Raw genomic sequence first — 13,549 nt, 5'->3', positions numbered from 1 at the left:
TTCTTTTACTGAGTGCGTGCGCAGGTAGGGGAGGGGCAGAGAAAGCGGGATTGAGAATGCCAAGCAGGCTCCACACTGTCCACGTAGAGCCTGATGCGAGACTCAAACTCACAAACTGTAACCCTCCCCCACATGTGTGCATGCCCGCTCTCCCTCTCTCTCTCTCAAAATGAATTTTTTAAAAATCACACTCATGTCTTTAAAAAATGATTCATTTTTGTATTTTGGAATAAAGGATAACTCTATTTTTTAAAACAGTTATTTTGTTGACCTAACTTTTTATAGATTTGTTATACAATAGGCCATTCTAATAGTGAAATCTCTATTATGTATTCCTGTTTATGTACTTAAAATGTTGTTTTTGTGACTACTAAAGTAACTGTTAAAACACTTTCGAAGAATATAAAAAATGTATTTGGAATTGTTTGCTTTATATTTTCTTTTTATAAATATGGCAGCGGGTTTTTATTCTGGAAGTCTATTCTTTAGAATCAATTCCCTTTTCCTCTGTGTTATTATTACAAATTTTGTAAAAGGGTACTTTATCTCATTTTATCTCAGGATGTACAAGACCCTTCAGTGTTTGTAACTTTCCCTCTGGAGGAAGATGAAAATGTGTCTTTGGTGGCTTGGACAACCACTCCCTGGACTCTCCCGAGTAACCTTGCCCTGTGTGTTAATCCAGACATGCAGTACGTGAAGATTAAAGGTAAGCGTGGGCCGGGTTACTTACGACTGATACGGAAAAGATCGATTTAACTTATTTTGGGAAAGAAGGAAAACTTACGTTTCTTTTTGGAGTAAAAATAGAAGTTTTTGAAAAAGTGTTAGAACTTGAATGTCAAAATAACCTCTAAAAGTTTTTTTTTTTTCATTTTTGGTTGAAAAAGTAAATGCACATAAAAATTAAAATAGAGATATAAAAAAAAGATTCCTTACAGTTTTCAGATTGTAATACCCTTTTACACATCGTGCCCACGTTACAGATGAGGAAGGAGCTGGAGATTCAGAGAGGTGGTATCTCATCGTTACTAGGAACGTGATGTGTGTTTTCAACACCACCGAGCAGTTAACCTAATTTAGACACTAGCTACCTGGAGACAGCGTCAGGCGTCAGATCCCACAGGTTAAGGGCTCAGTCCTACAGAACCACCTGTACCACCACACCCTCAACTGCAGATGTCATTTTCAAGTCCTGTGCTTCCGACAGACCGTGACCCCCCTCCTTAGGTTGGATTAATGTGCTAGAGCGGCCCACAACTCAATGGTTTGTCGTGAAAGGATATTATAAAGGATGCACATAAACAATCAGATGAAGTACATAGGGGGAGGTGTGGAAGGGTCCTGAGCCCAGGAGCTTCTGTCTCCTACCTAACTGGGATGAGTTGCCCTCACAGCATGTAGATACTTTCACTAACCTGGACGTACTCCACACCCCATCCTGTTGAGGTTTTATGGAGGCTTTGTGGCTCTTGGTGTTTGAACTCAATCTCAGGCCCCTCTCCCCATCCCATGGGTGGGGGTTGGGGGGGGGGTGAAAGTTCCAATCCTAAAGTGACTTGGGGGCTTTCCTAACATCTGTTCATTAACATAACAAAAGACACCTTTATGACTCTTAGCACTTAGGACTTTTCGAGGGTTTTAGGAGCTCTGCCAGGAATGGGGACTAAGACTGAAATATGTGTTTCTCAGAATTGATACCAGAACTTGAGAACTTTGTGCCTTTCAGATATTCCCTTGTAGAGAGCCAAAATCTTGATGAAGCCCTTTCCATGGAGACTTCTATGAAAAAATAAGATTGTTCCTTTAGGTTTGGGTAGTTTATGGAGGGAGGGGGAAGCCATGGAAAGGAAACCATAGCCAGAAGAGTAAGCACCTTATAAGACAGGTGACTTGATTCATAGCTGCTTGTGAGGCAGAGGAAAGATTCAAGAAAGGAATGGGAGGTGCGTGGGTCAGAAGACAGGTGTTTTCATTACTGCTTAGCTGGGCCTTGGGAACAGATGGGAGCAGTTCCTCCTGCTGGTGGCTGTGGGTGGAGAGCCTCTCTAGGCAGGACCAGGCCTCTGTGTCTCCCTGGGGACAGTGCTGCTCTCTAGTGAGTCTGACGGCCTCAGGGGCCATTGGGCAGATACTTCAGTCCTGACCTTTGTCTGCCCGCATGTGACCCACATACCTGGTGGGCCATGTGTCCTGAGTTTTATCCAGAAAATGTAGACTCCACTGACCATGAAGCTCCAACGCAGCCAGAACTAGTGGGTGGCAGCGTTCGTTATTTTTAACAGCTTTTCAGCAGTTGCAGAGGTCTTCACAATGATCCATAGATTCTCGTGTTTCTAATGGTGAACTGCATATATGTCATAGGCTCCAGTAAATCTTAGGATATATCTTACTTTACAAGTGGGAGTTTAAATTAGTCTGTTTTTATAAGGTGATTTGCCATTTGCTGTTAAATTTTAAGTGTTTGTACATTTATTCTAGCCTTGCTATTCCTAGGAAAGTTTCCTCCAGAAACACCCTAATAATGATACAAAGATACGTGCAAGAGCATTCATTACCCCAGTGTTCCTAGTACTAACAATCTGAAAACAACTTAAATCCTAGTTTTAGTTGATGGGCTAAAATGACTTGCACTTCCACAGAAGGGAGTACTGGGTAGCTGTTTAGTCGAATAGAAAAAGGCAATATGTGCTAATATATGGAAAGATGTTCACAATATAGTGTGTGAAGGCAAACTGAAAAACTGTATTGAGTTCTATCCCATAATTAGTAAAAAAAAAAAAAAAAAAAAGTACACATTCACATAAGATGTATGTGAGTATACACGTAGAAATAGACACTCAAGAGGCACCTGGGTGGCTCAGTCAGTTTAGCATCCAATTCTTGGTTTTGGCTCAGGTCATGGTCTCAGGGTCCGTGAGATCAAGCCCCATGTTGGGCTCTGTGCTCATAGTGTAGAGCCTGCTTGGAATTCTCTCTCCCTTTTCTTCTGCCCCTCCCCCACTCACACACACTCTGTCTCATAAATAAATAAACATTAAAAAAAAAAAAGAAATAGACACTCAAATGATAGTGTCTTGCATGGGGATAAGGTTATGGAGGACTTTTACTCAGTGAGTTTCTTGGTTTGTTAATGGGGCTCAAATTCACAAACTAAGATCATGACCTGACCCAAAGTCGGACACCTAACCGACCGAACCCACCCAGACGCCCCTGTTAATGTTACGATTTTTAATTTTTTTTTTTTCAACGTTTGTTTAATCTGGAAAGATAAAGACAGAGAGAGAGTGGGGGAGGACAGAAAGAGAGGGAGACACAGAACCCAAAGCAGGCTCCAGGCTCCAAGCTGTCAGCATAGAGCCCATTGCAGGGTTTGAACCCACAAACCATGAGATTATAACCTGAGTCAAAGTCGGACGCTTAACCGACTGAGCCACTCAGGCGCCCCAATGTTAAGATTTTTAAACATTTACGTATATGACTTTTGGTCAGAGAAAATAAAGATTAATATACTTAAAATGAGTAGAAGCTCAGTAAGCACACCTGCTGTTTCCGTCGTCTTTGGGTCTGGAAACCAGTGTGTGTTGGTGTCCTTGCCGCATTTCTCTGAGTGCTGAGCACAAGAGGTACAGGTGATACAGGACCCCAGGAGGGAGGAGTGTGCTAGTGTGCTTCTAGACTCCGCCGAAGTCTGAATGTCACTCAAGTCCACTTTTCCCCTTGTTCTCATAGATGTCATCAGAGGAAAATTGCTCATTTTAATGGAAGCCAGATTACCAGCCCTGTATAAACTGGAAACTGACTATGAAGTCCTTGAAAGGTAAGTATACAAATTACTGATTTCTATGTGTGGATATGTGTATGTCTTTCTTTAACCTTGAGAGGTGAGACATCTACTGCCCAAAAGGTTTCTTATTCAAGTTCGGTTTTAATATTCCTGCTGTGTATGTTCAGACCACATATTCCAGCATTAATGACTGCGAAACAACTAAACCAGCAGGCAGTCATGACTTGATGTGGCTGCAGTTTTGTTTCTTGGAGGGTTTTAGTCTAATTGTGAGTTTGCCTTTCTCCTTTTTCTAGATTTCCTGGTTCCTGTCTCAAAGGCAAGAAGTACAGGCCCCTGTTTGACTATTTTGTGCAGGTGAGTTCAGGGACCTGCCCGATGTGGGTCCTGCATAGCTGGGCACTGGGTCCCTGGAGTGTTCTGATGCACCCGCAGTGGGAGTCACTGCGTTGCTGTCCTGTGGGTTGTGTGGGTTTCCCGTGGCTTGTGTAGGTATCTGTCGCCTGTATGGGTGTCCGTGGCTTGTGTGGGTATCCCTTGGCTTGTGTGGGTGTTGGGATCCAAAGTCTCTCGGTAGTAATAAAGTTAAATTATATGTGTATTCCCTTCTTGTTTTAATAATTAAAATTGTATAGGAATTTTTTTAATACTTTTCTTAAGTTATGAAAGGAAACAGTTAAGTTTGAGAAGATTTATATGTGTATATTTTTATTGCTTATAAATTTTATTGCTTATAGATTTTCATCCTGGAAATCTATTGGTTTGGAGGTGTTTTGGTTTTGTTTGTTTCACGAATTTAAGATAGTGCTCAGAATAAAACCTTGTGTCTAACAGTCAACAGAGTTCATGTCAAGGAAACTGATGAGGTGGGGGTTTTAAATCTAGGCATCAAGGCAAAGTTCATACATTTGGTAACCTAGTTTTCTTAAGAGTCATGAAGCAGTTTTATGTAGTTTTCGTTTTCTGCCAACAGAGAATCCATGGCTATCGTTGCCATGGAAACTCTACCACCACCAATAAAAGAACAGGGTCAGCAGGAAGTTCCTGTTGATCTCTATCTATATGTGTTGGAGGGAAATGGTGAACAACACCCTCAGACCAGGCTTTATGCCTTATGTGAAAATTATATTCAGCTGTACATAGTATTAGTTGGCAGAACCTTATACCACAGCCCAGGATAAAACATTTGCTTACCTCTGTTCTGGTTCAGGAACAGAGTTTGATTCATGCAGGTGATCTCTGCCATTTGGGCTCTGTCCACAGTGTCGCTCACATCTGTCTTCATTTTTGTGTGTGTTGAGTGTTTTCCCGTGTTTCTCATGTCCCAGTTACATTTGACCCTCAAACAACATAGGGGTCAGCAGCGCCAATCTGGGTACAGTGACTTTTGACTCCCCCCAAAATGTAGCTGTTAATAGCCTACTGTTGACCAGAAGCCTTACCAATAACACAAATAGTTAACACGTATTTTGGATTTTATATGTGTTATATACTGTATTCTTAAAGTAAGCAAGAGTAAAGAAAATATTATTAAAATCATAAGGGGGCCCCTGAGTGCCTCAGTCCGTTAAGCATCCGGTTTCAACTCAGGTTTGTGAGTTCGAGTGGTTCGTGAGTTCCACTTGAGTTCTTGCGGTTCGTGAGTTCGAGCCCCATATTGGGCTGTGTGCTAACAGCTCAGAGCCTGGAGCCAGCTTCAGATTCTATGTCTCTCTGTCTCTCTCTCTCTGCCCCTCCCCAGTTCACACACTCTCTCAAAAATCAATAAACATTAAAAAAGAAGAAAATTGTAAAGAAAACATATAGTGGTTTTTCCAGTAGTGTATTCATTGAAAAAATTTTTTGGTGGTTTAAACAATTCTGAATACTTTGTTTTCCCAAACATTAAGTATATATAAAAAGTTTTTCTCCACAAAAAGACACAAAGTACAAAGTCCTAGCACATCTTTTTGAAACACCATTGCTGCTATTTATACTGTCCTAGAATAGAGAAAGCCAACTTTATTATCAGGTTAGCAGAATCATAATACATAAACCTGACAAAGCATTTGTGGAAAAAATACCAGCTAACTTATAAATACAGATGTGGCGTTTCCAGGAACAATTGCTGAATTGATAATTGCACATACTAGGGCTGCAGCATGACATGGGCACATACGAATTTTTACAGAATCATACTTGTTCAGTGTCTTACAGGCTAAAGAAGAAAACGGCATCTCAGCTTGTACTGAAAAGCCTGTTTATGAAACTCAGCTTCCCCGTGTTTAATTCTCTTAGAGAATGAGGAATAAAGAAAACGTCTTCACTAAAAAAGAAAAAAATCTAAAATTGACCAGCCACCACAAAGGTGATGTCCTGCATCCTGGTGGCCTTGGCCCCACAGTTGTAGCAGCAGGACAGCTGCCCCATCACCCTGGAGGTATGCCACTGGTCCGAGGCCATTGCAGCTGTGACCACACATGGGCTGAGGTGGCCTTCAGGGAGGAGTCTGCACCCGGCCAAGAAGGGCTCCAGGCTATGGCTGCCCTGGTGCAGCTCCAGAGCCTAGTTCCCAGAGGACTCAGGAAGCAGGGGTGACAGGGACACAGGTCTCCCTGCACGAGGCTGTCCCTGCCCTGTGGTCCCAGCCTGTTCTGCAGCCCAGCCCCCCGCCTGCCAGCCCTCAGTGCTGGACCCCACCACACTGTCGCCATACAACCTTCAACACTGCCTGTCCCCAGGGCTCCGGAGGCTGCTGACACCCTCAGCAGGCCTCTGGGAACTCAGGGCAGCAGGTATGACCTCTGCGCCAGTCGCCTTTGATTCAGTTCCCTGGAGACTGGTGAATAATTGTCAATAAGTGTCTTGTGGCTTTTGCCGTTCACTCTTAGGGAGAAAAGTGTGCTTAACTAGACCCGCAGTTCCAGCCTGTATTATTCCAGGGTCAACCGTAATGACCTTCTTCCTCATTCCAGGTTGCTGCTGGTGGATTTCCCTGTGCTCCCTGTGAGCCCGCAGCTGTCGGCCAGCTCATTCCTCTCAAGTGGTCTCCATTTGGCCCATGTGCTTCCTAGCCACATCCTCTAATATTGCTTTTTTTTTTTTAATGTTTATTTATTTTTGGGAGAGAGTGCGTATGCCCATGAGTGGTGGGGGCGGGGGGTGTAGAGAGAGGGGAACAGAGGATCTGAAGCTGTCTTGGTGATGACAGCAGAGCCTGATGTGGGGCTCAAAGTCACAAATCACAAGATCGTGACCTGAGCTGAAGTCAGACGCTCAACCAACTGAGCCACCCAGGCACCCCATAATGTTGCTTTAAACATATCCTTTGCTTCTGTCAGACTGGCCCTTTCTTTCCCTCCTTTCCTGCCTTTGTTTTCAGTAGGTTTTCCTCCTATTTATGAAATCCTTCGTCGTCTTTAAGCTGCTCAAGTACAATCCACACTTCAAGGCTGAACTCAGACACCATCTGAAAAACGTCTTTTGAAATGCCTCTGGTTTCTCCTTCTGACAAATGTCATTACTACATTCTTCTCTTATAGATCTTAACATATTCTGTTTTATGTCGGATTTTTTAAACACCTATTTATTTTTGAGAGAGAGAGAGAGAAAGCGTGTGCGCGCAAGTGGGGGAGGGACAGAGAATGGGAGACACAGAATCTAAAGCAGGCTCCAGGCTCCAAGCTGTCAACACAGAGCCTGACATGGGGCTTGAACCCACGAACCACGAGATCATGACCTCAGCCAAAGTCAGACACTTAACTGACTGAGCCACCCAGGCATCCCTTGTCAGATTTGTTTTGTCTTGAAACTCTCTCACTAAATCAGTTACTCTTACCCTTTCTGACCCAGAACCTATTTGAGAGCTCAGTGCTCAGCAGATGGGCCCAAACACACCAGAGGGGAAGTCTGGGTTCAGTCAGAGGTCTTTCTGGAATGTGCACTTGGTCCATATTCCACTCAGATAGCTTCTGAATTTCTGGGACCTTCACTGAGTTTTAGGCAGGTACTAGAAATTCTTTGACTTGGGGCAAAATCATCTGATGTATCCCTAAGATACACATGTTCTAAAATATTAAGTGGGAGCTATGGGGGCAGGTGCTACCTGTGGGGGCTGTGCTACAGCTCTGGTGACCACTGACCACCCATCCCTGGCAATTCAGGGTCCAGAACTAGACCAAGAGACAGGACCCCGTGGGGTTCCGCTGTCTGCTGCTAAAACAGCTCCCACTCGAACGTCAGGCTAAGGGCACACGTGTTCCCACTCCACATTTAAACTATTGAAGACACACCTATCAGCCTCTGTCCTCCCACACCAAAAATATTTCCAGGTGGTGTAGGTTACAGCAATGAGAAATTCCTGGCTGTTTTTCAAGTTTGGTTTTAGGCAAGTGCCAAGGAATCAAAGAGCTGTGATGCAGTTGAAGATAGCATCGTTTTTGGAGCCAGAAGACCTTGAGTCAGGTTGTGTTCATCACTGTTGTGTATTTGGACAAACTATTTCATCTTTGTTCTGAGTTAGTTCATCAATGAAATGAAAATAGAATCAATATATTTGAAACACAGAAATACCGTGTGCCTTTTTCACAAGATCATTGGATTAAATGCGATTAAGTGTGAAAATCTATTCTGAAAGTAGTCTTCACGAAGACAGAAAGACCAGCAGAGGATCGGTTTGGCTGAGACGGTGTATTGGAAACACATAGGGAGAGGTGAAGGTGGAAGGAGGAGGTCTGTAGCATCACAGGTAGTAACCTGGCTTTGCGACAGTGCGTGCCTCCGTGTCACAGTGCGCACAGCGCCGTTAACCAGAGCTTGTCACTCCAGGCGCCCGTTCTGGCTCCTTGAGGGTTTGCCCTGGTGGCAGGGCTGACAGAAAGGTGACTGGGAGCACCCCAGAGGTGTGGCAGGTTAGGGGACATTTTCTGAGGCTGCACAAAACTCTGCACACCAGGTGCTGGCATGGCTGGGAGGTCAGCAGGACTCACAGAAAGCCCCATTTTGTGACTGGGGAAGTTCGAACATTTTCTCTGCATTTCTTCAGATAATTCTTCACGTAATTATTTCATTTTAGATAATTACTTCATTTCTAAGTGATAGATTACAGAAAAGATGTATTGAGTTAGCATGTTTCTTCCCAGTCTGAATTATTCTGTCCTATCTCTGAAAATAATTTTGCGTGTTAGGAGTTTTTTCAGGCTCTTCGCAAATACCGTTATGAAATTAATCCTAAAATGTGTTCCATTCACCACACCTGCTGACCTTTCTGTTGCAGTGCAAGGAGAACGGCGCTTTCACGGTGCTCACCGACAGCTACGTGCGGGAGGAGGAGGGCACTGGAGTGGTGCACCAGGCTCCGTACTTTGGTGCTGTGAGTAGTAGAGCTCTCATAAGTGGGTCTCGTGTGTGCCATGAGCGTGTGTGTGCACGAGTGTGCCCACGTGTGTGCGTGTGCGAGCGCACCTCATGCTTGCCCACGTCATAGGGCCCAACACTTTGCAGGCTCACTGCCCCCAAAAGATGGCTTATCAAACTTACATCTGCAATTTTTTTCACCCTGAGCTCATCTCTGAAAGCGGTGAGCTAAATCCTGGGCATCCCCAGCCGTTTGGTCTTTCTGAATGAAAGGCATTCTTTGTTTTCATTCATTCGTAATGTACTCACCGTGCCCTCTACTCTCTACCGTGTGCAGTTCTGTGCGGTCACCGTGACAGTCAGAGTGCTGAGAGGTGGTATCACCTCCACTGTGCTCGTCTGAACACTGTGATGAGAGGACAGAATTTGACCTCTTCAAAGCAGGATGGTGTGGTTAATTTTACATGTTGCCCAGAGTAATTTTTCCAAAAATGCAATTCTTTTTATGTAACTTGTGTATGAATAAAACACCCACTGGGGACCTACCTACATACTCTTCTCAGCTTGATTGTTTTGTCAGTGAGAGTGAAGCTAGTCTGTCTCCATTCATCATTTGCTTTCATACTTAACCTTGGCAGAGATTTTTATTGTGGAAATCTTCAAACATACCCGGAAGTAAAGAGATGTTATAATAAATCCTTATGTTCACATCACCCACCTGCATTGATCCGTTTTATCTTCTTCCTTCTCCTCTTCGCCCACACCTTCTCTACTTAGGCCTGAGGGTTTTGAAACAAATCCTCAGCATCGTGGTCTTCATCCGTACACATCTGTGACTGATCAGAACTTTCATTTTTAATATACTACCATGCCACTGTTGCACCCAGTAAAGTTAATGCTTCCTGAATATCACAAAATTGAATATGACGGAAGCATTCTTAATAATACTCTTTACTAGGTTTTAAGAACTAGTCAGATTTTAGTTATTCATAATAGTTTTCAAGTCAATTAGTATGACTTCTTCACTGATAATAAATTTTAAAAAAAACTTGGCTTTAAAATGTGCTTTAGTTTTTCCTTTAAAATTGTATTTGTCACATACTGGGTATGTTTGGATTTTTATTTTTTAGGTTCCACGTAGGAGTGAATTCATATGTTGTCTTTTTCTGTCTGATTTATTTCACTTAGCATAATACCCTCTGAGTCCATCCATGTTGTCAGGAATGGCAAGATCCCATTCTTTTTTATGGCTTAAAAATACTCCATTGTATATTTACCACATATTCTTTGCCCATTCATCTGTTGGACACTTGGGTTGTTTCCATATCATTGCTTTGTAAATAATGCTGCAGTAAACATAGGGATGCATATATATTTTTGAATTACTATTTTCTTCAGGTAAATAGCCAGGACTGGATTTCCTAGACCATGTGATATTTCTATTTTTAATCTTTTGAGGAACCTCCATTCTGTTTTTCCCAACACCATTTATTAAAGAGACTGTCTTTTCCCCATTGTATATTCTTGCTTCCTTTGTCATAGATTAATAGACCATATAAACATGGCTTTATTTCTGGGCCCTCTGTTCTTTTCTGTTGATCTATGTGTCCATTTTTGTGCCAGTGCCATACTGCTTTGATCATGACAGCGTTGCAGTGTGCCTTGACATCTGGGAGTGCAGCACCTCTAGCTTTACTCTTTCTCAAGGTTCCTTTGACCATTTGGAATCTTTTGTGGTTCAAGCAAATTTCAGTAGTATTTGTTCTAGTTCTGTGAAAAATGCTATTGGTGTTTTGATAGGGATTACATGTGTCCTGTAGATTGCTTTGAGTACTATAGTCATTTTAACAATATTTGTTCTTTCAGTCCATGAGCATAGAATTTCTTTCCATTTGTTTGTGTCATTTTCAATTTCTTTTATCAATGTTTTATATTTTCAGAGTACAGAGAGGTTTTTCACCTCCTTGGTTAAGTTTATTCCTAGGTATTTTATTATTTTAGTGTAATTGTAAATGGAATCATTTTCTTAATTTATCTTTTCTGCTGCTTCATTATTAGTGTATACAAACACATCAGATTTCTGTGTATTAATTTTGCATCCTGCAACTTTACTGAGTTCATTTATTCTAATAGTTTTTTGGTGGAGTCTTTAGAGTTTTTTGTATATGGTCATCATGTCATCTGCTAAGTGGCAGTTGAACTTCTTTCTTACCAATATGGGTGTCTCTTTTTTTTTTTTGTCTAATTGCTGTTGCTAGGACTTCTAGTACTGTGTTGATGAAAAATGGTGAGAGTGGACATCCTTGTTCCTCATCTTGAAGGAAAAGCTGTCAGTTTTTCACCATCTAGTATGATACTAGCTGTGGGTTTTCCATAGATGGCCACTATTAAGTTCCCTCTAAACCCACTTTGTTGAGGGTTTTTTACATGAATGGATGTTGAATTTTGTCAAGTGCTTCTTCTGCATCTTTTGAGATGATCATATGGTTTTTACCCTTCATTTTGTTAATGTGGTATATCACATTGATTTATTTGTGGATATTGAACCACCCTTGCATCCCCAGAGTTAATCCCACCTGATCGTGGTGAATGATTCTTTTACTATAGTGTTGAGTGCAGTTTGTGAATGTTGAGTATTTGTGCAAGTATGTTCACCAGGGGTACATGTGTGTCCTCTTCCTTCTCACTTAGTGGATGCTCTGCTGTATATAGGGGTCTGTGAAGTAATGGCTGGAAAGATGATGTAGTCCCTGTCCAACTGTAAAGGGGTATCTGAATGGTCCTGAATTAACTTCAGGTGAGAGGATAATTAAAGTCAATTAAGTCGTATGTCAGAAGACAGAGCATTCTCTTGTGAATCAGTCACTTCCCACACTCCTGTCTCGAACACACTTAACCTGTTTCATTCTCCCCAGGATGACTATCGGGTCTGTATGGACTTCAGCATCATTCAGAAAGACTCTCCTCCTATTTGCCCTGTGGATGCTTCAGGCTGTTTCACAGCAGAAGTGACAGATTTCACAGGACAGTATGTGAAGGTCTGTGTCTGTAGGACAGAGAAAGGTGTGGATTTCATCATATTTCTTTGTTTAATCAGCTTCTTATTAAGTAGCTTCATATCTGGATTTTTTTCTTTTCCAGGAAATTGGTTTTTTTTTATTTGGTTTGGTTTCAGCACATAAAACCATAAAGATAGGTATTATCGGCCACATTGTAAGCGTCTAGTATCTTGAGAGGAAGTATGTTATAGTTTCAAAGGCAGGAAACTAGGCTCTGATTGGTAACTCCCAAAGCAGCTTTGTGGCCTCGGGGCAGCCATTGCTGGTGGAAGACTTCACTATCTTATGTGGTGTAGAAGTGCTTAATAAGTACCTAAAGGTAGACTGTGCCCAAAATGTGGGCTGGGTATTTTTATAATACATGTGTCATTTTTGCCTTTTATTCATAGTAAACATATCAAAATATCAGATTGTAGTAATGTACATAATTATATTGTGTTACCAAGTATTGTAGGATATTTTAATGACTGTGCATTTATTTTTCTAACAGGATGCTGACAAAAACATCATCAGGACCCTGAAGGAAGAAGGCCGACTTCTTGTTGCTAGCACCTTCACTCACAGCTACCCTTTCTGCTGGAGGTGAGAAAAAGGAAAGACTTATAGCTCAAGCTTCTAGTCTGTGGGGACATGTAGTGTGTGCACCCGCTTTTGTCAATCTGGGGTTCCCCTCATTTGTGTCCTTTAGGGTTCATGTTTGGAAACTGCCCTCTTGAATTCCATGAATATGTGTAGTTATTGTTTTCCTCAGCAGTTGTCTGACAAGTATCAGTGTAGACAAATATTTGGTGTCAGGGCCACATTTCTTTAAGTGAGACTGATCTCTACCATTTCCTGGTGGAATTTAGTGAGAGATATAACATGATACAAGTTTGAATACAAGATCATACTATGAAGAGGTGGGTGAAAATGGAATGTTTGGAGACATCAAGTTCTGTTCCCACATTTCCTTTTTGCTGAAGTTGACATCATTTCTTAGATAGCTATCACACACCAGCAGAACTATATTTTCCTTCTTGTTCAATTTTGTTTTTAAATGTCTATTTTTGAGAGAGAGAGAGAGAGAGAGAGAGAGAGACAGCATGATCAAGAGAGGGGCAGAGAAGGAGGGAGACACAGAATCCAAAATAGGCTCCAGGCCCTGAGTTGACAGCACAGAGCCCAACGTGGGGCTTGAATTCTCGTGAACCGCGAGATCACAACCTATGTCAAAGTAGGATGCTTAACCGACTGAGCCACCCAGGCACCCCTTCGTGTTCTTTTTTTTTTTTTTTTTTTAATGTTTATTTAAGAGAGTGTGAGTGGGGGAGGGTCAGAGAGAGAGAGAGGGCGAGAATCACAAGCAGGCTCTGTGGTGACATAGGGCTTG

At 42.2% G+C, this 13,549-nt stretch overlaps 1 protein-coding gene across 2 annotated transcripts in view; it reads left to right on the top strand.

Moving 5' to 3' along the window:
• The window catches only part of IARS1 (isoleucyl-tRNA synthetase 1), a 67,877-nt gene that overhangs the window by 18,334 nt on the left and 35,994 nt on the right, over positions 1–13,549 (top strand). For both annotated transcript variants that reach the window (XM_078436126.2, XM_078436127.2), the window contains exons 7-12: positions 562–709; positions 3,733–3,820; positions 4,084–4,144; positions 9,042–9,137; positions 12,037–12,159; positions 12,671–12,762. In XM_078436126.2, the coding sequence (XP_078292252.2) occupies positions 562–709; positions 3,733–3,820; positions 4,084–4,144; positions 9,042–9,137; positions 12,037–12,159; positions 12,671–12,762 (608 nt within the window). The remainder of the gene's footprint in view (positions 1–561; positions 710–3,732; positions 3,821–4,083; positions 4,145–9,041; positions 9,138–12,036; positions 12,160–12,670; positions 12,763–13,549) is intronic.

This window comes from Panthera onca, chromosome D4 (assembly GCF_046562875.1).
Source record: "Panthera onca isolate mPanOnc1 chromosome D4, mPanOnc1 haplotype 2, whole genome shotgun sequence".
In the NCBI taxonomy this organism is placed as follows: domain Eukaryota; kingdom Metazoa; phylum Chordata; class Mammalia; order Carnivora; family Felidae; genus Panthera; species Panthera onca.
This window is presented reverse-complemented; position numbering and strand designations above follow the sequence as displayed.